At 40.0% G+C, this 27,153-nt stretch overlaps 1 protein-coding gene across 6 annotated transcripts in view; it reads right to left on the bottom strand.

Moving 5' to 3' along the window:
- EPHA7 (EPH receptor A7) overlaps positions 1-19,422 on the bottom strand; it is a 294,990-nt gene extending 275,568 nt beyond the window's left edge. For all 6 annotated transcript variants that reach the window (XM_088162035.1, XM_014881441.2, XM_014881439.2 and 3 more), the window contains exons 1-3: positions 19,100-19,422; positions 15,039-15,103; positions 10,155-10,824 (exon numbers count right to left, since the gene is read on the bottom strand). In XM_088162035.1, the coding sequence (XP_088018161.1) occupies positions 10,155-10,824; positions 15,039-15,103; positions 19,100-19,196 (832 nt within the window). In that variant the 5' untranslated portion in view covers positions 19,197-19,422. The remainder of the gene's footprint in view (positions 1-10,154; positions 10,825-15,038; positions 15,104-19,099) is intronic.
- Positions 19,423-27,153: the final 7,731 nt, after the last annotated feature.

Genomic DNA, 27,153 nt, shown 5'->3' with positions numbered 1-27,153 from the left:
TACATTCATATAAATAAATATATTTATATAAAAAAGAAAGCTCATAACCTCATAAGGGATTGGAATCTGTCACTCTGCATGAATGGCTCTAACTGCTACACTATGGGAAGAACAAGTTTCAGCAGCAGCTAATAAAACCTTCTAACAGTGACTGCATGTTGGTTAAGAGACATGCCCTATTTGAAGCAAGAGATCCAAGTTCAAATTCTCCTCAGCAAGAAAAATAATTGACCTAAGCCTGGATAACATGAGTTGAATGAGATCATGTAAATATGGCCAGTGATCACAGCCCCACATGTTGCCCACTCAGACCATGTCCCAAAGACAAATTTTTGAACATGCAATTTGTTCCAGCATTAACATAGCTGAGCTGTTTGGCACACAAACTGCCCAACTTTTAGGAATACAATAAACTTTACTAATAAAGCCTCAATTGCCAACATTCTTTAAGAATTTTCATGGTAGCAAAGCAAGGGTTCCAATATTTTATAGTAGAGATTTAATGAGTTCCTCAACAGCAACTATATCCCTCTGTGGACACAAATTGATTGATTCAAATAGGCACCACACACACTTTCATTAAATGTATCATTTCTTCTCAAAATCTACCCATATAATAGTTTAGTGTAAAAAAACAATGGTACACTCAGGAAGTTAAAAAATTACTGTTTACTACATACATTTCAGGTCAAATGGATGAAGTAATTAATACAAGCTCCATACAACTCCTGAGTTTTGTTTTGATGGTCCATCACAAATGGATGAAGGACGTCCTACCCTCTCTTACACATGGATTTAGACTTCCATAGGAAAATATGCACACGTACACTATAAGACTGCAAATAAAACATATGAATGGTCATTTGAGAAAAATTAGCTCTAGCAACTGTCAGGGGACACTTGTAGTTCAGTCACATCATGAGGACACATCCAGTAAGACAAAGAAATGGAATGTACACCATACATGCATATGGCTACATGAGGCCACCACATTAGTCACCTGCCAGAAGACCTCCAAATATCACTTGACCCTCCCCATACGAGTTTAATCCACTGTAAAATGAATACCAGTCATCTACACTGCATGATATATCCACTACATGCAAGGAAAGAATAATAAATTATAGCAAAATTATGCTAGAGATGTATAATCTCTATATCTCTGTATTATACATCTCACCAGTGGGAGCTGCACTATCAGTGGAATTTTAGGGTCCTGTTTATATTCATTTCTCTGTATGCATTTATAGCAACACAATATTAAAATTCTAAAAATTCTAATAAAGCATACATTTAAATACATTTCATCAACATAGAAGTTTCAAGTTTATGTATATGCTTACACTTACTTAAAACTTTAGCACTTTCCTCAGTAGGAAAACATCAACATATGATGTTACTCTCATTAAGTTAATGGGATTCTTGCCATTAAGTTCTGGAGCTGGTGCCCCAGCCTGCAGTTCTACAGATAGTTTCCTGCATTAGGCATTACTTCCTTAAAATACTTATAACTTGTTTAGTGAAAAGTAGAAACCTCATTTTTACACTTTCTCACCATGTTTATTTATGGCAATACATAGTATCAGAGGTTTTTTTTGTTAAAGAAAAAAAAATCAGCAGCCAGCCTGCTGTAGACTTACTCCAGCCTCTCTAAAGTCTTAGTGTATTTCACAACTACAGTAAGAAATAACTTTTGTATTTATGTACAGTAAATACATTGTAAAATTATTAATAGTAATTATGTTTCTCAATGTACTTCCTTTTTTTTCCCATCAATCACATGCATTTGAGGTATGCACTGATACCAGATGATATTAACAACTGGAGTTAGACTTTTATTGAAAAATGCTTGATACTATCACTTCAGGAAAGACATGTCTTGCCAAGAGACACATGTAACTAATCCAAATCATAAAAATTAAGAGGTTAAAGTATCAAATTACCCTGGGTAAAAAACCCTGATGTTTGTTAGAGATGTGAGCAACTTTATCCTCCTTGAAAAAAGCAGTGGGGCCACCCAGCTACATAAAAATGTACAGGTACATGCACTGACAGCATCTGAACTCAAGAAATACAATATTCGAGCCCAATTCTTATTGCACACAAGTTTTATACTTGATTGTCTTTGCTACTCAGAACTAGACTTAAAAATTATAAGCAAAAGTTTCCAAAGAGCATATACATTCAAAGAGATAATTTTTCCTAAGTGGAAAATCTCTTCTTAATGAAGAAAAATAGAAGGAAAAAAGTGTTAAATACTTAACAGGCACTCTCCTTTTTGCTGGTGTGTTCTGTTTGTTAGGGAGACTCTGAAGTCAGAAATAGTCATGAATGGAAAAGTATACCAAAAAATGTACACAAAAAAGTGTACAAAAATTCCACCAGGCACACATTGTTGATGTGTCTGAGAGGAAGAAATTAAACACGATATTACCATGGTTTCTGCCGTGAACTATTAACTGGATACTATTCACTTTCATGTGTAACATAGATTTTTCATTAATATTAGGGACAAGAGAACTCACTGTGACGGTAGCAGCACAAAGATTAGGAAGTGCACAGGGATAAAAGCTTCTCTAAGTAAGGAGAAATGTGTTCATAAAAATGCCTTAAATTCATTTGCTACTGTTGCTGTTTTCACAATAATGCATTATTATAGAAGAAATTAGACACACCATTCTGTAGAAAAGGGGTTTCTTTTCATGAAATTAAAGACAGGTAATGCTGATATAAATAGTGAACCTACCCTTTTTTTTAGTTCTCTTTGACGCCACAACACTGTCTGAAGGATTACAGTAGAAATCCATCTACATATTTTTTCTGTCAAGTGTTTGGCTTTTAATAAGCTCCCTGAATATACTTTTCTAATTCTTTGAAGGAAACTCCTACAAACTGTTTTACTCCCAATTTGGTTCCAGCCTTAAGTTTAAAAAAAAAGTTATATTTCTATTACCTCTAGGAGAGGAGAAAAAACAACACAATTAAGTTAAAAGTATATAACTTATGTAACTTATTATAAAGCTTCAAAAGATCCATTTTGACTTTGCAGATACTAATTTGAACTTTTTTTTTTGTTTTCAATCTAAAAAGTGTTAATCCACAATAAACTGTGTACAGCTTATTGTTTTTAATAACAAAATTAGCACTGCAGACAGCTTGTACAGTATAGGGCAAGCCAGCTGAGAAGTCAAGAAGCAAGAATTAATTTTTGCTTCATAGTTCAAGTAATAATAAACATTATATTAATTGAAAACCTACACTAAAACTGTCTCTACAGTTTCCCAAGTGAAATCACAAAGATATTCGTAAGGATTTAATACTACTTAATAGATAGGAACTGTTGTTGAGGAGCAAATATTTTCACAATAACAGAGAAAGTTTGGGATGCATCAAAATTCAGAAGCTAATCTAGTTAACCAAACATTTTGCTCACATAATTTCCTGGGGTTTTTTCAGTTTCAATATGAAACATAGATCTCACCATATGGTTGTCTCACTTCTTAAATAAAAATCTCAAATTCAGTCCTTTACTTAAGGCTCCTTATTTTCAGGGAATAATTTATACTTTGTACTGCAGCTTTCTTGAACAACTTTCAACAGCATTTCACCATAGAGATAATAGTCATTTTACAGCTATATGAAGAAGATTAGGTAAATAGCTATTAATATGTTCTTCTCTTTTCTGTGATGGGCTCTTCCATTAATTGATTCCTGCTTTCAGTTTCTCTGCAACCTACTCTTTTTTCAATTCCTGAAACCTTGTTTTCAAGGATGGGGTTTGTTTTGCTTTTTCTTAAAAAGCTAATAGCCATGTTTAACAGAATGCATGTACACTTATGATAGTCCTAATGAGGATTATATGTGACTTCTCCCATTTGTACTCAGAAATGAAAGCATACTTAAAATTTATTTTTAGTGGCCTAATTCTGAGAGGTTAACAAAACAAAAACAAAAAACCAACACCAAAACAAACAAATCAAAAAACCTCTCACAGTTTCCAAGTAAGATGTTTCTTTTTCACATAGGGAAACTTTTTTATACTTAGAAGCATAGCAAACTTAGAAAATTATAGCAAAGCCATTAGACATCTATCACACCCTTCACAAAATATTTCTGGGCAGAAAAGTTCGTTTCAGAAGCAAAATGTATGGTTTTGGGCAACAGACTTGACAGGATGCGATTCCATTTCTAAATACCAACTAAAGCTTCACTTAGAGCAAACAGCAGATAGACTTTATGGCTAAGGAGTTAATGGCCCAGCTGTTGAGCAACCGTAGCTAATTCAGTAGTGGCATCCCAGACCCGTAAAACAGACAGTTTTAGTGCCTTCCCTGCAACTAAAGGACATATTACTAAAATTCTCTTCAATTTCAGTGCTGGTTTTGTTTTCATTTCAAAATCTGTGCACAGCAGTGGATCTGACCCAAAAAAACCCCAAACAACAACCATAACCGTGCAGCAAATTTAGTTTAAGAAACTGGTATTCATCAAACCTCAAGTAAAATGCTAAACGCAAATTAATTCCTGAAGACAGCAGAAGCTGGGAAGAGGGGGAGGCTGGAGGGCAGAGGAGAAGAGAGGCTGGAGAGGGAAAGAGCTCTACATTCAACCACATTATCCAAAAACCCTGCTTCTAGGATCTGAGCTCCTGATTGCCCATTTGCATGTGCAATTTCACCTCTTTCAGCTCTTCTGGACCAAAACTACTAGTTTATTGGGAACTAAATCTGTCAGTAGCTCTGCAGTTAATTTATTTTAGAGATCACTCTGATGGCATTATCAATGAAAACTAGATGGTTTTGACTGCCTTCATTACTTATCACTTTGACTTCTCATCATTTTACTTTTTTCATATCTTTATGTCACATTTGGGAGAGGACGCTGTATCACCAAAACTGTGACAACCTATAATCACACTTATCAGACTAATTCAGATACTTCAGGCAAAGCAACACTACAAAAAATCAATTGTATCAAAAAACAACACAGAAGAGACCTGAAACAGACTTTATGAAGCCAGAAGGCATCAGTTTGTTTCATCCCTGACCACTGAGACTACCAGTCATTTTGTGTTACTTCATTTGGAAACCACTTTCAAAGAGGTCATCAGTAAGAGTGAGCATAGCTCCTTTCTATTCTCTGTGCTTTCACATCCAGAAAACAGAAGAACATGAACAAAGTAGGTCAAATAAATCCAAATTACTTAGAGAGACTAACAAATTTGTAAAAATCATCCTCTTTATGAACACTAGACTGTTTTGAAAGGAAGCTACAGCAATAAAATATATCATTTGACAACACCTCTCTGACAAGAAGGGAAGTCAGAAGACTACAGGGTGAATGATAGCCAAAACATTCAACTTTCTATAAATTCCAAAGTGGGCTTGAAGCAGAAATCAAAGCTCTCCATTTCATGGTAGAAACACTATCAGTAATTCTTGACCATCTAGCTAGAAGGTCTTACTTTCACTTTAAAGTATCTAATTTATTTTCCTGAACCCTGCTAGGATCCTTTGCAAAGATACCTACCTTTTAATTCTATTTTTTTTAATCAAACAGTTCATATTCAGCTGTATGTGGTGCCTGATATCAGATCCCACTGACCTTTCTTTAAAAAGGAACAGAAAAAGTTATTTAATATGTTAGGGTATAAAAAAAGAAGGAGATAGATGCTCTGCTGTTGAACTTCTATGGGCTTCTGAGAAAATGACAAGACTCAGTGACACAGAGATACCCTCATTCTCTACTCAGGTTCAATTAGCTGAAACTAATTACATTCTCTTCCCTAGAGTAATTTTGGAAGCAAATGGAAGAAAGGTAACTCTTCTTAAAAAAAGGCAACATTTAAAGTCTTGGTGATATAAATGCCATTGAAAAGTTTTCTACCGTTTCCCCACCTCCACAAAGCAAAAAATTTTCCAGTTGAAAATGCAGCAATGTGAGCATAGGTTCTCGAGTCTCAGGTCACCCACAGCTTCTGTGACACACTCCCTGAGCTGAACTCTACACCCAATTCACAATACATGCAGCTCGGGCTTTTGGGAAGTATAGTAATATTTGTTTTAAAGACAACTTATTCACATTCCCATCTTAATTCATTGACCTCTATTAATAAATGTCTGGCACATCAGCTCCTAAATGGAGTAATATTAAAAAAAAAAACACACAAGAAGGAAAACAAACAAAAAACTACAACCACACATACTTTACCACAAATAAGCTGCACATAAGGGAAATTCAGTTTCTGGATCCGTTATCAAATAATGTCTCACAAAATGAAGAGATAAAAAGTTTGTCCCAAGAAGAACAAAGAGAAGGAACAGATGCAGCTTGCTCTTTGGCATACTGTATAGCACTTGACAAAGTCTGGAAAGAAAAGCCTGTAGCTCCCATTTTACCACACCAATTTAAAATGTGCAAATAGCTATAATTCCATCCTCATTTGAAAGCCAATAAAACAACTGTTAATGCATACAGTATTATAATATGTTTAACAGTAAAATGCACCCATTTGGCTTTCCCTAGAAATTTGAAATTTTGGACTTGGTGCCCAGTGATCTATGTAATTTCTCAGTTCAGTAATATTAAGAGGAGCTTCTTACCTTTTGAAATATCACTCTACTTCTCTGATTGAATAAATTTAATTCTCTCTGTCCACCCCCAACTAACATGAAACAGATGGAAAATACATTATACTAAAAACTCTCATAGAATTATTTTCACCTTCAAATATCAATCACTGATCACATTGTACTGCTTTACATGCATAACATATCAAATGAACTCCACTGTGAGAAAAGTCCAAGTTAGACCTATTGGGAGTCCAGTACAGTTACTGAGAAGTCCACTGGGTTTTGTGGTTGGATTTTTTTTTTTTTTTGGTTGGTTGGATTTTTTTCCAGAGCAGATGCAATACATACATACTTTTTCTGTTAAAAGAACTAACTATGTCTAAGTACCTTTCTGGTACTGCTGCTAGGTACCCTTCAAGATAATCCTTTAAATTGCACAATTTCCATACCTAAGCCTAGTGCTGCACACCAGCAGACCTAAAGCCAACAGTGAGGAAATAGTTTCCTTGTACATAAGCAAAACAATCTGCAACTGAAAGTTCAGAGGCTCATATAGTTTCCTCATATTTGTTTCACACAGCTTTAAGATTTTGCTTTAAATTGCATTTGTGAGAACTCTGAAATTTGGCTCTCTTATGTATGTCTTAGACCACTGAGGTCACAAGGATTCTTTGGCACTTGTATAGTGAGAAGTAATCGGTGTACATCCAAAAGGAAAAAAAAAAACCAACCTCTGTTTGAAAGATCAAGCAACGCAGAGGGAACACAGGGGACCTTATTTTCCAGATTACGTGTTTCACCACTCATGATTGTTTTCTTCCTTATTCTTCTCAGCACTACAAGTTACTTACATTCATTAAAAAAAAAAAATAAAAATCCAGTGCAGAGCTGTGCATAAATCAAAATTCAATTGTTTTAGTATCTGAACTCAATAAATTTCACAAACAGGAGAGGAGCTGTATGCAAAAGGAACACATTATTCAATCACAGCCAGCCAATCAAGCTAGTGTAACACAAATGAAAATCCCTGCTGAGTTACAGGCTGAAGAGCTATTTGGAACTACAGTGTGGCCATCTACTCCTACCTTTGCTACAACACAGCCAGGTAAGGTATTACCTGTATCTTTAAAGGACCATCCTATTGTGTTAATTCAGCAGAGCTTCAGCAAGTGCAAGAGAAGAATGACAGACTTCTGCCCATCCCGACAGAGCACAATACCGTCTGCCCTGAGTAGTCCCAAAGAAGTCACACAGCATGCCAGGTACAAAGTATTTGCAGAAGTGAGCCCTCAGACAAGGCTATAAAAGCTCTGGGTTAAGGAAGCACACACCAGCTTGCTTCCACTTGATCTGTTACACAGCTTGACAGTAACAGATAGCCAGTTGCATTAGTGTCAACGTTCAGATAAGTTTCTCTCAATACCTGTCACAAAAACCAGACGCAGTATCGGTGTGCCAGCTGCATTATCGGTCGCTACATAGTTGATCATACTTAATAACATCCTCGAGCCCAGACAGGACACACAGACAGCAATTACAAGCGTGTGCCACAGTCACCCAGATCGCGGATCTGACTCGGAGCTGCCGACTCGGCGCGCACTCGACGAGTGCCTGCCTACCACCTTTTCCCTCTCAAACACATTAGCTTGCCTCAATATGGGGCCAGAGTTTGTTTTGAAACTCTTAACAGGATCACTGAAAGAAAAGAGGAAAAATACCATAAATGATCCTCTGGACTGCTTCCAGAGTAGCGTGTTCTCCCAGTGATTGCTTTGGAAGCAAGCCAAAAATGGGAAGTGTTCTTGCAAATGAGCACGCCACCAGGCTCAAGTACAAGTTATCATTTAATTCTTTTGTCAACATCAGCTCGGTTAGAAATTAAGAAGCCTGTTTAATAAACAGGTTACTTGAATTCCAGTCACCAAACATCAATTTCTTCTCTATCCATCCCTGCCATGATCACTCAGCTCATGTCCCCCACCCCCTTCCTAACATACACTGGGGGTTTTTTTGGATATTTTCTCTCTCTTATTGAAAGTAAAATAAAATTAGTATATTAATTACATCAATGATAAGTAGGTCTGTAATAAAGAGCAAGTTAACTAAAAAAAGGAAAAAATCAGTCACTCAGAAAAAAAAATCTAAAACCTCAACACAGACTTCTATACGACACAGCACTTAATATTTTTAACAGACCTCTAATACAGTCTACTGAATGGTTTTGTCAGGGCAGTTTTTCACATTACAATTACTCCTAATGAGATCACCCTCTGCAGTGTTTAAGACTTCATCTCTTCCCAACAGAACAATGAAAGATTTGTGTGGAGCTACAAAGGCCTCAGATCCACTCCACTCACTTTACTTTCTACTGAATTTCCTCATAAAAACTCGTCAAAAGCAGAATGCTTTTTTTTTTCATGGGGACAAACTATTAATAAAGAGACTCATTTACTTTGTTTTAGGATGTCCCAAATCCTCTACAGCTTTGAAGCCCTAATCAGACCAAGGCACCTCAGACTCAGTGAGTGTTGACAGCTTTGTTTTTGAGATTACGTACGTTTCTCCTCTTCATAGATTTGTGGGTTTTTTTCCAGTTTTTCACTTAAAACATTTCTCACCAATAAATATCTGCCTATCTTGAATTAAACATACAGCAGCATATAACTCTTTGTGTTATCTTGTGATAAAAATGATAGACTTTGTACTAAATGTACATGAAAATACCTGTTTTCAAACAAACTCCAGATTATCTTGCTCTTACTCGAAACAAAGAAAACAAAATACTCTTTCTCATGCTAAGCAGAAATGTCTCAGCCCTGTAGCCCCAATGACATCATTGCTAAGGGTAAGTATAATTCTGCAAACATGGTTAACTGAATTAGTCTTGAATCAGGAAGTACAACTCAGTAGACTCTGATCTGCAAGTATTTTAAAATAATCACAATGATCCAACTGCAAGCCAAAGTTTAGACTTAGTTTTGTGCAAAAAAATTTATCGAAAGGATATCATACTTCATTCTGTGAAAATTTGATACTCTCAGAAATATCTGTCTTGCGTTTAGAATTTTTACACTCTTGACACAAATCTCTAGCTTGGTTTCGATCTTTTGTGTATTCTTCCCACTACTAACCACACCCCACTCTGTTTACTACATCCATTTTAGTTTCCTTATAATTCTGTCAGAGTTCATGTGAAAGAAGAAACTGTTTACCTACTCATACCTGGCATTATTGATACAATGTTCTGAGATAGGTATATCTTACTCAGCTTTACCAGAAGGTACGAGAAACCACAAACCACATCAATCAGTTCATAATGTTAGTCCTGGACTATCTTTATACTTCTTAAGACTTCAACTTTTTTTCCTTAAATTTAAAACTGCATTGTACAACCATTGATTTTCATAATCAGGCAGACTGACTGATTTAGATTAACCAGTGTGAACTTCACAGATTGAGGATCTGAAGACCGTAAAAGCAGACTGATGATGCATTTCTCTTAAAAAAAAAGGAAGAAAAAGAGAAAAGAAAAATATGGTAGAACATGACCTACAATTTACAGCAAGTAGTGTGTTTACTTACGTTCACACGTGTCTCCTTTCTGCTGGTATCCTGCTTTGCAGATACATTTTCCAATAGGCACTAACCATTCTCCCTCTGCGCTACAATGCATCTTCGGCGAGTTCTCCGCCTCCTCCTCCGCACTGCTGACACAAGTTCCTCGCACTTCAACTAGAGAGGAAAACTCTGAGCCAGTCACTGTGTCAGGAAAAATAGCTAAGTTCTCAATGATGGACCAGCACTTCTTGTAGTAGACTTTGACAGAGACCAAAGCAATGCAGGCCCCTACGTCCTGAAATGCAAGATAGAATCCTTTTTTGGACAAAGGTCCAATTTCTCTCACCTCTGTGTTAAGTTTCATTTTTCTCTCCCCAAGATCACCCTGGGTAAAACTTTCATCTGCTGCAATAGTGTCTATTTTTACATACTGGTTTTCTCGGATATTCCTGCCAGTGTCGTAGTCTGTTTCATAATAATACAAGTTAAAAGTTTCTTTACAAGTCCCCAGAACTCCAGGAAGACTGTTACAATCCCTCAGAGTGAATTTCAGTTCTACAAAAATCCTTTGTGCATTGCTTTTTGCAATCCAGTTAGTCCGAAGCCAGTTGTTTTGGTTTGATTCCATCACCTGGCATACCTGGTATGTTCGTATAGGAGTGTAGTTTTCATCCAGTCCACTAATTTCTTCCCACTAAAATGATAACAAAAAGTTAGTAATAAACAAGAAGTATGTCACCAGATGTAAGTACTGAGCATTTTAAAAAGCTTCACACAAATCATGTCTCCCTTTTTTTTAACAGTAAGTTATTGTTACAAATACTGTTGAGCACCTAAATGAAGAAAACATATTAATGTAGGAGTAGGCTCTCTCTCTCCCTTCATGTCTTTCCCACATACAACTTCCAAAAGTCATGGGCACAGTTGCAAAGGAGCAGCTTCAGAAAAGGCTTTTTAGCAGAGCAGGTTCTGATTTCACTCTGAGCTCACACACATTTCTTTAAGGTCACAGTGGTTTTGAGTGAGCAAAGACCAAAAGGAAGGAGGCAGCTTGTCTTCCAAAGAAACGTAACATCAGTGAAGTCTTGGAAACTGAAATTGCTTAGCATTAGAGTGCATAAAATTTGTGCATATAAAGCTTCCAATGAAACTTGCAGTTGTATGGAAAGCATAGGATCGGCTCCTGAAACTCCTGAGTTAGATGATTCTTTCCCGTATGTGACTGAAGTGGTATAGAGAGAGGGCAAGAGAAAATGGACAGAATTAAAAATCTGAAAGCAAGAAGACACTTTAGTTGTCTTCCTTTCTTTCTGTCTGCCTTCCGTTTTATTTACAAACTGAAAGGTTAAGTAGTAGTTCCTCCTCACCTCACCTTTTGTCCAGTGGCTGCACCCATTAGAAGGGGCAAACTTCATTTAGCTAGCAGTTCAAATGAACCATGAGACTACGTATAGAATTTAAAACAACTCATATGACTGAAAGCTCGCTAGTTCAAAGCCTGAGTTCTGTTGATGCTCTCTCTTTAGGTTACCAACTGTGTAATGAGCTGGTAAGCCTTTAACAATCCCCGAGTCTTTAACAGCCTTTGGTAGCGTGGGAATTTGCACCTCCAGCAATGGCAAACCTTCCACTGGAATCAACCAGGCAGATCTGCCCAGGTGTAACCGAAACAATTCTTGTCTCTCACCTTTTCTCACATTTCTTGTAACATTTCAGTGCCTGCAAAAACTGCAGCTGTAATAAATTAGAGGAGGGGGGTGAGCTATCGTCACCCCAGGATACAGGCAACCATGACTTCTCTGGATGGCACTTAGCCCTCTGGCCCTGTGTCAATAATGCACTTAAGCTCATGCTTAAGATCAGTGACTGTACTTAGGAGCTTAATGGTAAGCACATGCTTAAGTGCTCTGTGGGACTCGTATAGTCTGCACCTCTGCAGGATAGAGCATCCACTGACATTCCTCACACCGCAACCAAGCATGGAAGGCATTGGTTTCCCAGATCAGGAGCCACACAGTGCACATTATTCTGCAAGCCTCTCTGACAGCAAATGAGAGCATTTTAACGTTGTTGTCTGTTTCAGGAAAAAACAGATGTGGCTGAATTGATGCTGGAAGTTATCACCACAAAATACATCACAGCTGCAGATGCTGAAATGCACAGAAGTTGTAAATATCAAAGCGCATTTCAAGGACCTACAGTTAATATAGATGAGACATATACAGCATTGTAAATTATATGCATATGTTATTAAATGAGCATTATTAAATGCTCATGGAGTTAACTGCAGTGATTGCATATGGAACTGTATCAACCACTGAACAAAACAAAGTCTATCTTCATAACAGATTTATTAGAGCTGAATGAGTAATTTTTTTTTTTACTTCTCTACGAGTTAGAAAAAACAAGGAAAAAAAGGGGGCCTTGGACTGAAAGGGTTTTGGCTATACTACAATAATTAAAAAAAAACATTTCTCTATTAAAAAAAAATCCCATCAAGGTGACGAAAAAGTCACAAAGCCTAAAATTTTGCCAGGTAATGCTATTTCCTTTGGGGTTTCTTTGAGATGGTTTGTGGAGGTTTTTTGTTTTATGTTTTATCTTATGTAAGCATTCTTCCCTTAAGACACCAAGCCAGATTCTGCAAGAAGATATTCAGTAAGACAATGCATTGTATCTTTGACATGAAAGTAACTCTCAAGCACCACACAACAGAATCTGTCCCCTTGATTTTGATGTGGATTGCTCCACCAAAACGAATCACCATTCCTCCTCAAAAAAAACCAACAAACTGAAACAGACAAACAAAAAAAAAATCAACAAGCAAAATACATTTTACAAACTCAACCTACACTTCATAATACAACACAAACGAGTTTTCTCAGAGTCAAAATCCCACTGCATGAGATTAGCTAGACTTATGCTACAGTCAAGGAAAATAATACAAAAAACTAAATTCACACAAGAAACACTACTTTTTGTGATCCCTGGCATTAAGCACTGGAGCTATTTTTTCGTATTTTGCCAAAGCCAAAAAATTAAGGAAATGTTATTTATGATGCAATTATATAATCAGTGCCTGCAAGGGGAAAAAAAATATATCAGTACCTCAAGATGTTTTCACCTATGACAGCTGAGGTCACCATTCATTGAAGACTTCTTATAGTGACCAACTTCACAGAAAGAAAACTCTATTTTTCTTTGTCTTACAGCAATATATGCTGCTATACAAGCAAATCTGTTTAATTACGCCCTGTTCTATTTGTTTCAATTTATGGTATTTTACCTTCTTAGTTATCTTAACAGTGTTAAATGTAGCATTTGCAGTTGAATGAGGCATTTAACGAGTGTCTGATATACTCTGTACTGTGATGATGCAGTAGTTTCTCTCAAAATTTTCTGTGTTCATTCCCATGAAGTCTTTATTGCATAGTAAATAATTCAGTAATTAAAATTAGAAAAACATTTATTTTCAAAATTACATTATTAAAATGGTACTTTCATGTTAATTTACAGACAACTTCTGAACACTTTCACACATACAAATCAAGCCATTAGTTTTGATTAACTTTTCATTTGTGATTTAAATTCGCTCTACCTCTGAAACTCGCCTTTCACTATTTGTTGAATTTGACTTTACTTTTGTCTTTCAGTGTGCTGATGTGCAACACGTGTTGATGTCTTTCATTATAGGTTAGTTTAATGTAAGTGCCACCAAGCTAATCTTCCACACACCTCTGGTAAAGGCTTCCATCAGTGCAAAACGCTAATGCTGAGGTTATTGGCCATCACACCCATTGAGCCCGTACTACATTCCCTCTGAAGTCCTTAGATTAGCTTCCAGTTTATGCTTGTATTGATACTACAGTCTTGCTTTTAAAGAAAGACACTTCCACATTTTCATTCTTCTTATTTAAAGGATTTGTTACACTTTATATCCCTACTCACACTTCACGCTCTTCTGGCTCCAGATTTCTAAATTAACTGAAGATTATGGGACTGATCCCCCAAGTTCTTGTCTGTGCGAGGCGTCACAATAGATTCAGCAAAAGTGTTTCCATGAGCAAGAACTGTCCATATAATTCATGATTTGTCAGACTAAGTTCCCGTAGGACTGAGTTAAGATAGGACAATATATCCTTTAAATTTTTCTGAAAATGTTCTTCCTCAAGGCTTGAGGAAAAAGAGGCTTTATACCACTTTTAATTCAGACTGAAAGCAGCATTTCTCAACTTTACATATATCATAATAAGACAATGACATTGATGTTTCTAAACATCTCATTTTTTAAAATGATTTTACAATGGTAGATTTCATAGAATGCCATGAGATTAATTTGTCCGCAAGCTGGAGGTGGCCTTAACCACATAATTCGTGCCTAGTTCCAGATATCAAGCTCCTCAAGGCTTGGGGATGTTTCAAGTTTGGAATGTCATTTCAAACACATCTGCAATATAAATGTTTTTATTTTAGAGCACTTCAATCTGTGCTATTCAATTACAAAGAAAACATTGTAAACAAATTTATGATCAACCATTCTACAGAAAATGAAAAACATATTTTTAGAAAGTTTCCACACAGAAGCAGTTTGTTGTTTCTAAAGGAAGAAAAAAAATGTAAAATACTGTGTTATAAATATACAGTGTAATCCTTCATACAGCACAAAGAAATACAGCACTACAAAACATAAAGGTACCCAAAGTTTCCAAAGATCCACTTGCTTTTATTTAGCTTGTACATTGGTACACTGTTACCTGAGGTTTTATTCAAAAAATGAAGAAGTCATAAACAGTTGGTGTGACTACTGAGAGAAATATGAGGGGAAACTAGTTTAAAGCAGGTCTTTCAACTGCTTCAATAAAATAACTACTCATCTTCAGGAACTTAAGTTTTGCCTGCAGTACTTACCCCATTGGGAGGAGAGGAAATCCATTCCAACTCTGTCTGTTGTGCTTTAGAGTCCAGCAATATTACTAAAAAAAAGGGAAAAAAAGAAATTCCACAGCTTGTTAAACATAATAAGGGGAGGGGGGTGTTTAAAACTAAGGAACAAAATATGAATTTTAAAAAGTGATAGAATTAATATAATTTTTGTAGAGATTAATATTTCTTCTTTATATCATTAACAAATTATCTGCAACCACGACTAGGTATTTATTTGTAAATAGAAAAATTATTATGTACCATTCACATATAAGCAGACATACATAAATCCTTATAATTTCATTGCTTAAAACAAGGTGAGGAGGTTTTTTTTGTGTTTTGAAGTGCTATTAATCAGTCATTAAGATGCATGCTCCCTCCCTCTCCTTTTTCATAAGGACATTTTCCATATGCTGGTTATTACAATCAGCTTAAAGCACACAGACACACAAACATTTCAACACATTTGCAAACTGATTTATACAGGACTGGTCTATACCTTGCCGAGAGTCGTTTTGAAAAATCAATTCTCTTTTTTGAGTGTCAAAGTGAAAAATACTTCCCTTTGGTGATAAAGCAATAATTCTGCAAATAAATGACAACCAGGAATACAGAAAAGACTCTGCAATTACCTCACACCTTGCATACACAAAATCAGACTAATTCACTTTATGGTAATATCTTCCTAAAATCTCTACGTCATGGTGGCATTTATATACAGAAAGACATCAGTTCTAGCAGTACCACAATTATTTTAAGCTAAATATAACCCTGCCTCCAAAAGTGGTTAATCACAGCCCAATAAACCAACTCTTTAGTAGCATTGCTAAGCTGAACCCCTTTCATATATTTTTAGCTGTAAAGCTATTTATAACTTTATAGACAGCATTTCTGTACCATCTAAGACACTTAGATATGTGACTTAAGGCTGTAACTTGAAGCAACTTCTGTCAGTTCTATCAAAACAGTTTTAATTCTAGCTTTGGCCCTTTCTCCAAGGAGAATTTAACACAAAATTTCAGTGAATTACTAAAAAAAAGCCTAAAAAGATAATTCATACAGTAATACATGGAATGTAAGCTGAACACAAAACGGTAGCTTCCAGGCCTGTATTTCAGTAATGAAGTGGAACTACTCATTAAGGAAGTTTGATAGTCTCCCTCTAGAAAGATTACCTGCTTATATCATTAAGGTTGGATTCAAGGGGCTTTACTTTGTAACACTCTCTATAGAAAAGCAGGTGGTGTATGAGGCGGCTTGTTAAACAAGAACATTTATAATGGTCCTGGAAAAAAAGGTACCACCAAAAATTTAACCGTTTCAGCACCAGCACATAACGGCTGCAATTCATTATACTTTTTATTTGGCAGTAATTCTCCATCACGTAGCAACGCGTGAGCACATCAGAGAAAGAAAAGATATCAAGCAAACAAAACAAACAAAAAGAAAACCCACAAAGAAACAAACAAAAAGAAAACCCAGCAGAGAAACCCGTGCTCTGCAAACACCCCTTGCAAAGAAATCTTGGCGTTCCTTCTGGCATCCAAAGTTACCGGGGAAGAGCTCTCCCAGCCAGCGGCTGGTGCCCTGCTCCCAGCGCGGGGAGACCCGTGGCCGTCACGGCTCGCTCAGCAGCGCGGGGAAGTGATGCGTGGGGACGGGGGACAGCGCCGTGCTCCGCCGGCAGCCGCAGGGGCTCCGCAGCCTCCCGCTTCCGGAGCGCACCGGGGCTCCAGCGCGCTCCCTCCGCGGGGGAGCTGCGGACCGCGCTCCGCGGCGCAGCGCGACCGAACGCGAAAGGAGGCGGAGAGGCGGCGGGCGAAGCGCGGGGGCGCGGCCGGGAGAATTGGGCTCTGCGGGGCTTCCCGCAGGCGGGGAGCAGCGGCCTCTCGCCTCCGCGGGGAGCCGCAGTCGCGCCCCGGGCGCTGCGCGGAGCTGCGCGCAGGCGGCCGCGCCCCCGCGCCGAAGAGCGGAGCTTGGCGGCCGAGCCGCAGCGGAGCGCCGGTCCCGCGGCCGCCCCCGCCACACCCCCGACGGCCGCGGGTTTGGGAGGAAGCTCCCGGGACGGCGGTCCCAGAACAGAGCCCCGAGCTCTCGCAGCGAAGGGAGAGCCCGCTCCCCGTGTCTGCGCTGGACCCGAGGGTCCTGGCCGCTGGCAGAGGGCTCCGCAGGTAACGCGGTCATTTCCTCGCTTAGCGAGACAGGCGGACCCTGCCCCGTTCCTCTCCAGCATCTCACAGCGGCTTGTATTGAGGTACAGAAAGGAAACTCGGAAAACTTTTCAGCCTTTTACCCCTCCCATCTCTCTTCTGTACCCAGCGGAGAGGGGTAGGAAATCACGCGGGGCTGCTGCCGCCACCGACCTTTCGGCGGGGCCGGCGGTGAATCTGCAAAGTTACTTTTTTGTTTGTTTGTTTTGTTTTTACTCGCTCTTTCTTCAGCGAGAGTTTTCTGCGCTTGCAGCAGGTAGCCGCTATCAATCCCTGTCTGCCGCTCGCCCCCTCCTGACCCTCCTTTGACTAGGTGATTTTCCCCGAATACACAGACATTACACACGCACACTCATAGGTATAGATGCATATATAACCACCCACACACGTATAACACAGAAAAAAAGCGGGATAGGCTACCGCTGGGAAGCACTGGCGTAGCTCCGATCACGGAGCAATCCGTAGGGCAGAGCGGGGCAGGCAGTCCTCACCTTCCCCGCCTGCCCCCCTGCCCGACTGCGCGGCCCTTCTCCTCTCCCCACCCACGGCTACGCGTTAGTGCTCCCCGCGTGAGGGCTTCTGTGCTTTACAGCCCCTCCAAATAAACTTTCGAAATGCTGCTACGGAAAGGTTCCTTCTTCTTTCCCTCCCTAATATCGCCATCGACTTCGTCTTTTAAGGGCAGAGTACATTTTAATTGAGGCTTTTTTTTTTCAAGCTCCAAATGATACTTTATTGCATGCCAGAGGTTTGATGAAAAATACTGATGCATCCAGCTGAGGCTAGGGGGAAGCCCCCAAACGCATACATATGCAGAGGCACCGAAAAATGCCCTGACTCCCCCATCCCTTTCATGTCGTGTGTGTCGTCTTCCCCCCCACCCCCCCGAAGATGGAGACGGACCTTCGCCTTCGGCTGTCAAGCGTGAGCAGGGCGCCCCTTTAAATCATTTCGGATTTTCTCAGCGTGAAAAAAGAGATTCCCAGATAGGCTTTGTGAATTGATTTTAAACACCTACATCAGTCTCTGATACAAAACTGCGTGGTTTGTCTCCGTGCGCGGGGGAAACAAATGTGCTGGGTGCGCCTTACACGGACACCAGTATTGGACTGATGAGAACGGCGAAGCTGCGTTGTGGTACGCAGATGGTGTAAAAACCCTAAACCTCTCTCCAGCGATGCCGGAGGAGAGCACACGCGTTGCAGGCACACGACGCCAGGCTCTATGTACCCCCTAAACACATGTCCAGCCTGCACGGCTGGGATGTGCAAAACTGCACCCCGATGCTCCTTCCCGCGGTCTGTGCCCGGCCCCACTGGGCCGGAGCGCTGCAGGCCCCCGCTGGGGAGCGGCGGGGAGCGCCCGCAGCCCCAGCCCCGCGCTGTGCCTTGCCTCCCGCCGAGCGTCCCGAGCCCTAACACTCGGCCCTCGGCCCCTGCCCGGGAAGCAGCGAGGTAACTCGCCCTTCCTGCACCTCCTCCGGAGGATCAGGGCTGCCACGGGAGAGCGACGCTCCCCTGCACGGATACCCGGGCCAGGGGCTCTCTGCCCCATTCCTCCTCATCACGTGCGAATGCCTCGCAAACCTCATTCCTGGGAGCGAAGGCAGTTGTCCCGCTCCCTCACACATACACATGCAAAGCCCCCAGTAAATGCCCTGCTTTTTCCTCCCCCCCACCTCAACTAAAAGGTCTTCTTTTTTTTTTTTTTCTTTTTTTCTAGGGGGGCTGACAAGCAGCTGGCTGGGTCAGGAAGGTCCCCTACTAAGCCACCAAACAGACTTCGTGGGCAAAAGCAATAAATAAGCTCAAACTTTTGTTTTCCGCATCACCTTACCTTCTTTTGCAGCCTGTGCCTCCCCCGTGTGTGCAAAGCGGAACAGCCAGACGGAGCACAAAATAATCCAAGAAGGGAGCCTACTTTGGAAAGCCATGGTGCAGGAGCGGGGTGAATTTATATTTCTAGCTCTCTATTCCTAGACACTGCCACTGCCGCCGCTTGGTGGGTGCTAGAGGACGGTGGAGAATTTGCAGCGCTAGTCTGTGGCTCGGCGCTCCCTCCCTCCAGGCTGCCTTTCTCTTTCGCCTCCTTCTCCGCCTCCGCGCCGCTGCCCGGCTCCCGCACCGGGCCGGCCGCCCGCCAGCCCCGACTGCAGCCCGGCCGCCCGCGCCGCGCGCCGATAATATCAATGGGGGCAGGGGGGCGGGGCCTCGGCGGCGGGGCGGCCCGTCCCTCAACGTGACTGACAGCAGCTTCTAACCAATTAGCAGCAGCTATCGGCGGCCTGCGGGCCGAGCCGCCCCCTGAATCGCCGCGGCCGGGTGGGCGGGGCCGGCGGCGCTGGCCAATGAGCGCGCGGCGGTGTCGGGTGTCTGCCGGTGCTGGGGAGCCGCGGGCTGCGCGCGGGGCGCAGCGCCGGGACGGAGGGGCCGAGACTCGAGCGGGGCGCCGAGCCCGGGCGGCTCCCGGCGCTGTCCCGCACGCCTGGAGGCGGCGGCCCGGATCGTCTTGCGAGCGAGGGGACGCCCGTGCATCCCTCCCCCAGGGTTTCGTGTGGTCTCCCCGTGTCGTAGCCGCCGGGGTAGCGAGAGAGAGGGGTCCCGGTTGGGGTCCACTCTCAGCCCAAAGCCCAGCCGCCGCTGGCGGGTCCCGGCGCTGCCGCCGCGCCGTGCCCGCCTGTGGCCGGGCTGTGCGCGCACCTGGGTTGCTGCCACCGAAAGGGAAACTTCGGGATGGTTCCCCGAGACAGCCTTACCACGGCAGTCAAGTTCCTCGGGGCTGACATCACTTGGGATCCCTTCCCTCTGTTGCGTTCGTGTTTTTCGCCCCGAGTCTCCGGTTTGCCCCAAATACGAAGAACAGGTTAATGGCAATAGAGATATTATGTGGGGAGGGGAAGCAGCGGCTGCTTCCCCACTGCGCTCTCCGGGTGTAACCTGAAGCGCGTGTAATCCTCTAACAATGAGACAATTTAAAGAGGAGGGAGAGGGGGGGGGAAAAAAAAAAAAAAAAGTGAAAACCGAGGAAGAGAGGAACTTGCCAAATCTCTCTTGTCAGCGATCACCCTGCGGACCGGGAGAGCTTTTCTCGGAATGCATCACGCCCCCACCCCTCCGCTTTTCTTTCTCCAAACCCATCCCTCGCTCCTCCAATGAGTGAAACAGCTGCGGGACGGACACAAAAACTTACCGCTCCTCGAATGAGGCCGCGGAGCGGGGTGCGCGGGGCACGGTGTGTCGGTGGGAGCGGAGCGCTCCTCTCCCGGGCCGCGCCGCCCCCGCGGCGGGAGGGGCGGCCCCGGCTGCGGTCCCCGCTCCGCGCCCCCTGCGCACCCCTGCTCGGCCCCTGCCTCCTGCACCTCTGTCCCGCGCAACCTCCCCGGGACACCGATGCCGAGCGGCATGGACCGCGTTTTGTACCGCTCCGCTAAAAGTGCATCGTCGCGTCCTTTCGAAGGATAGATACTGCGATGTAAACAGAATAAGTGGCTATCGTCTCGGAAGCAAGCGAAGGCAGCGAAGAGCGAGGGGTGTAATTGCAATTCGGTGGCAAGATTGAGCGAAAATCTGAAACATGCCTTGCGCAGATGCGGATCCTGATATAGAAATTGTTATGCCATAAATGGGAATTTGAGCTGGGGGGAGGTTTATTTATGGAGCCTTTAGGTATATAAGACAAAATTAGAATTACTACTACTAATAATAACAATAATACAATGCTCAGCATTGACGGATAAACAGCTACCATACTCCGGGCTTTGAGCACTTTCCTTATGGGCTCTTTGTTACTTCCGAGAAGGGTGTAAAGAGAGGCTCCAAAATGCGCTGTATTTCTTTCATTTCTGAATAATTAATATGGCTTAGAATATGACAGTTTTTGTGTTTCATTCAGAATGCTCTGTTGATACTTTGGATACCGTGATAAGTGTAGGCATAGTAAAGACTTGATTTTCTCATCCTCTGTCGTCTGTCATTCCCATCCTCATGCATGTGTACTTAGAAAGGGGAGCTGTGCAGAACAGTGAGTAGGCTTATCTTCTTTTCAAAAGGTTATTTTAAATACACACAGGGATTTTGTGACTTCAAGGCAAATTTTCATGGGTGAAGTTAGTTTCCATGTTGCGTATATTTTAACCGTGATTAATGAAGATGTAGGAAGTCTTCAACCTAGTTAGTCTTCCACAATTTCCTAGCATGAAGTATTAGCATTGTACTATGTCACTAAGCCAAAAAGACAATTTTTACCCTAAAGAATGTACTAAAAAAATTATACTGAGGTTTTGAATGACTGTGTTTATAAAAATGTAGAAACTTGCTAAATGAAAATATTTACAGGAGCAAGGCTTAAATGGTAACAAGGTGTATTCCTGTCCTGCATATAGTATTAGGCCAGACAGTTATTTTTATAATCACCTGCATTTATACATATTATACTGTACTATTTTATACAACCTAATGTTGCATATGTATGATATATGGATTGGATCATATACAAGAATTCTCAAAGTTATGTAAATATATTAACCACACAAAAGATATGTGTGTACATGAGTGAATGTATCAAGAAACTAAATAAGAGATTAAAAAAAAATAGATGTATATTCTTCTTCCAACCAACTAATTTTAAATGCCCCGTCTTCCCGATAATTGCAAATTAAGATAAATATGACATATTACATGTACTGCTTTGTTAAAACAGTCATGGATGTACTCACTGTTACACCAAAATGTTCCATTTACATTAGGAGTGTCTATTAGTGTTGGGGGAGGTTTTTTGTGCTTCTCACACATTAAAACTTTGTGAAATTGATGAAGTATTTGAAATCTTTTTTTGTGAATTTGATTTTTCAATTTCCTCTGTTTATTTGTAGTGTTTTCTAATACTTCATTGTATTCTGTAGGCTACATCCTGCATTGCATCTCATCCAGCTGTGTTAGATCTTCTGGAAAAAAAAAAAAAAAAACAGAAAAGAGATGTAATACAACTGAACAAAAATACTCAAGTTAAATGGATTGCAATCCTCAGATTTTGTAACAAAACCTCTGAGAGAAGAAGGAAGAAAAAAGGTTGGAAAAAAAGGAACTGGGATTTTCATTCAATTCAATGTGTTACTATTCAGACACCACCAATAGAAATAGTTAATGGGAAAAGAACAATGTAATCTAAGATTGTCTCTTTATTCTGTTTTGTCCTTTCCCTCCTAACTCAAAGTCTGTAGGCCAGATTCTGTCCTTTATTTTTACTTGTAGTTAGAATTATTTTCTTGATATTACCAAGCTTCCCTATGCTGGTACTAACTTCATACTAGCTGAGCTTCTCTATACTGAATTGCAAAGTTCTAACTAGGCTTTGGAGAAATACTTTAATATTTCCTCCTCCTTAAAATTGACTAACTCTATCTTCACCTCAACTCGATCTGAAATAGTGGCACAAGAAATAGACGATGAATTTTAGGGCTACACAAGCATATGTAAGGAGATAATCATAATTTGCAAGTTGTTACAAAGTTCTGTTTTCACAAATTTTCTTCTGCAGGATTCACCCATTCTTTCTTTCTGACTTTGTGCAGGGCTGAAGTGAAATTTCAATCGTTTCAAAAGGATGTTGAAAGTTAGCCTCAGACACAATTTCTGTAAATGATGTTGAGTCTTGGTTCTGTCCATACAAGAATGATCCTTAAAACTGGTTTGGAAGGAAAAATAAAAGCAAAAAAACCTTGAGCTCTGTTTTACAGTAGCAAAAGAAGAAATTAAGGTATAAGTAATAAAAGAAGATCTTCTAAGCCCTGAATTTTTGGTCTTAATCTAAGCAATCCTTGAGCGGTTTTTATCCATGCACAAGGTTTTCTATGAAGTACATAGTACACATTTTTGTGCAATTTTTGTCCATTTTTTGTATACTTTTTTAATATAAAATTCAGTGGTTTTGTGACATTTCACTTGTAAGTCATGTATGTATAATAAATCATTATATAGACTTTGCATTTAGTTTTACAGATGTAATGGCACTTACATTCCAAATGTAGACCAGAGATGAAATTTCCATACACTGTCAATTTCAGATAATCTGGTAGATTTATAAATCGGAGTAGCTCTATTATACTAAAGAAGGCAATGTATTAAATAAATATTATTAGTTCATAAAGAAATTTTAGAGAACTGGCACTGGCTTGTTTGAAAAGCATGCTCATATGAAAACTTCTTTTTCTAGTTAAAATGCCAGTTTGGTTTTGGGGTTTTAAAAACTATTTTAGTTAACGCAAATCAAAAATAGTACCATAAAGCTTCACACTTTAAAGTCTTTACTTATATCAAAATGGTAATAAAAATTCACTGTCAAACTTTCTCTTGGGAGATTTAAAGTTGTACTATGCTAAATAGATACATAGATCATGTTTTTCCAAATTTATGAATTTTCAATATACTTTGAGAAATACTGTACAGAAATAGAAGTAGTATGGTGTGTTATCTTGCCATTTAATGGAAATGAAATATATTCTGTAGAACAGCACAAATTAAATTCACATTGAACATACAGTGAACATAAAATGCCTTTGCCTTTCCTGAGGAACAACAGCAGAGTTGTAGAGGGTCCAAAACCATGCTGTATTTGAGTCCTGTGTGACTGCTTCCCCTGATAAGTCTGAATTTGGAAACTGCTTTCTTGAAGAACAAGAGCCTTTGGAGAACATACTGTCTCTTTGTTGATCATTCTTCAGTGTGTTAGTATATCACATTGTGCTGTGGACCTTCCCCTGGGAAGCTTGAGCAGGACAAACCAGTGTGATAGCATCATCCTGTGATAGCATCTGGAGATATTCTGAAAGGAGATAATTTGCCTTTCTCACCTAAGAATTAAAGGAGTGTCTCTGTGTCCGGTGCAACAACAAGTATCGGCACATATAAGCTCCTTGTTGACTTCAATTCTTTGTAAGATTTAAAGCTTCAATTTTCCTAGGACGTTTGTCATACTAAAAATTATGCACAGAAGAACCTGACCATAAGGGCAGAAAATTTGTATTTTAGTTAATTAGTTGTAAGTGACAGATAAACTCTAGCAATATGCTCCAGTGAGGTTAGTATCTTCCTGTTCTTATTCAGCACTAGTGACATCCGATCACTTCCATCTGTGACAGTCCTAGATTCTTCTTTCAGCCCAGCTGAGGTGAAAAATCAGACCCAGTAGATTTCCTGTTTCCATATATTACCTCCTCTTACAGTCAGTCTCAATCTCTCAATTTCTTTCTGTGAAAGAGCATGAAAGCATCTTTTCTCTCAATCTCCCTTCTGTGTTAGGAGGTAGGAGGGGAAAGGATAAAAGAACAGATGCAATAACCCTTATTTAGTTCTGAAAGAGAAACTACAGATTGCAATGGCAGGAGTTCCAGTGCTTTCACCTCTAGATCCAGGAAGTGTAATGATGTGGAGCATCACTACTGACAAGAAAGCTGCCAAAGTGTATGGGAGAAGGTGTTCCTTGAAGTAGAATAATTTAAGAATTGCATCTCTCAGGAGTACAGCCCTCTGCAGATTTCCCTCTTTGTCGTCTTTCACGTATTCTCATACTCTGTCAAGTTTCCATGCAGATATACTGCCACTTCTGACCTGGCCTGTGGATTTACCTCTCCCCAAAAGTAATCTCTCATTATCCACTGCAAGTAAACCAGATTTCTGACAGGTAACACACATACTAATTTGTGGGGGCTTGTTTTGTCCTCAGATGCTTGCCAGATACACTAACTCACACTAAATCACAAGACCTTGCATATTTTATCTCCTTTAAATATGAAAGTGCATGTGATAGTGTATTTCATGGGTAATTAATGCTTTATTCAGAATGCATTTCCTTTTGGTTTGAATTTGCCAACTGTTGTTTCAGGATGTGATTTCTTTAGTATTTACCATAGTGTGACAAAAGTTAATAGAAGTACCGAACAAACAGTCTTTATACAGTCAATTCTGGTTTGTCTAGAGTAATAATCTTCTAATACAAATGCAGGGATGATGCAAATCCTCTATAAAATTAAGCTACATCGCTGTATAATGAAGAAAAAAGGCTTTACTGTAGTAGACCCTAAAGGGCAAGCTAACCCCTGCCTGGATCAGTAAACACAAGAAATATATACTGCAGCATTGCAATATTGCCTCTGGTCCCCTTCTGTCCTTCATGCAACCAGATTAGCTATCTGTCCCCATGAAAACATGCACCACAAATGGGTGATTTCACCCCACGCACCACTGAATAGTTTGGTTTTTTTCTTTTAATTAATGTAATTTCACATGCATTTGCCAAGCAAATTCTTAGTTGTTTCCCATCGGAGGCCTCAGTTCAGATTTCCTCATGTAAGTGGTTCCATTGATCTAGATGAGAGCTAGGTGATACTCCAGCTGAATGAGAGTGACACTCTTAACACTAAGTATCTTTCATGCTCTTTCAGGTGAAAAGCACTTAATTTCAAGAAATACTTTATTTGCCCTTTTGCACATGTTTTTCTTGAGATGATGATTTGAACTGTGGTGATAAAAAGAGCTAAATGGTGCCGTGGGTATGGTTTCTTGTACATCAATTTTTTGTGTGTTCCTTCTTTCTCATGAATAATATGGCAGCTGTCTACAGTAATTCATCTGTCGTTGTGTTGCCCAGTTACTTAGTTAGGGTTTCTAATCCAATGTATAACCTTTCTTAATTCTGGCTACCCTGAATAATCTTTTGCCACATTGTCGTCTACAATTTATATGATAGGTAACAAATATATTTTCTACTCATAATACATATCTTGGAGCATCCTATAATTTCCTTGGGTTTATGATTAAAATTAACCATTTATTTTCTAATACACTTTGTTTTCTATCTCATAGCCAGACTGCAATTTTAGACAGGTGTCTACCTTGCACTTTGCAATTATTTTGAACTTAACAGTCTCTTTTGAGTAGAATAAAAAGACTATCTTGTATCAATTTATTTGAAACTTTATTTTTTCCCTTCTAATAGTACAATTCAAAACATTAAAATAATTTGTGATACATTAATTAACATATTCTATTTCCCTTCACTTTTAAATTTTGTTCTTTATTCCATTTTCAAATATAACCAAATATTCAAATAATGTTACAGCAAAGGAAATTAATTAATATATCTGGCAAATTGAACCTTAAAACCAAAGAATTCAGATACTGTCTGTGAAGTAATATGATTTTGTGTTTCCTTGTCTTATTTCATTTGTACACTACCAGAAACATTTCTGTAACTGCTGTATTACTGTAGTAAGCCCCACAGTAAGAAATCAACTTACCTAAGTGAACTTCCAGTATTAAGATTTAAACAAACAAACAAACAAACAAACAATAAAACCCCATAGTCTGCCAGACCCAGGGTGTCTGCCAAGGATATTTTAGAAAAAAATCTACCTCCTGAATTCCAGGAGAAAAGATCTACACTTTTTTTTTTCCTTCTTCATTGTTAACATATATCTTCCTAATCATCCCATATGGGTAGTGGGAGTTTGTTTTTCCTTCAAATGGTCACAGGCTTGTCAATGAATGTTGCTGCACAATAAACAAACAAACAAGCAAACAGAAATACCAAAACAAAACCACCCAAAAATTTGTCATTGTGTTCCTCTTAAAATTTACAGTCGAAGGACATGGCAAACTGAAAGAGAATTAAGTCACATTTGTGTCCTTCTCATTTGGTAAGCTGAAAATGCCCTCATTGTATTCCAAAATGCTCTAAGGTCCTGTAAAATGATGGCACACTTCTAAAGCTGGCTGGTGCCCTGCAGGACCAGTTTCAGCCTTTGCTGTCTGGAGCCCTGTCCCAAATTCTCTTCCTTCCTCCAACCTGGCCTTAGCTTTGTCCCTCGCTGTGATTTGCAAGTCAGTGCTGTGAAG

Source organism: Sturnus vulgaris, chromosome 3, assembly GCF_052056855.1.
Source record: "Sturnus vulgaris isolate bStuVul1 chromosome 3, bStuVul1.hap1, whole genome shotgun sequence".
In the NCBI taxonomy this organism is placed as follows: Eukaryota; Metazoa; Chordata; class Aves; order Passeriformes; family Sturnidae; genus Sturnus; species Sturnus vulgaris.
The sequence above is the reverse complement of the archived record's forward strand: the minus strand, read 5'-3'. Positions and strand labels throughout refer to the sequence as shown.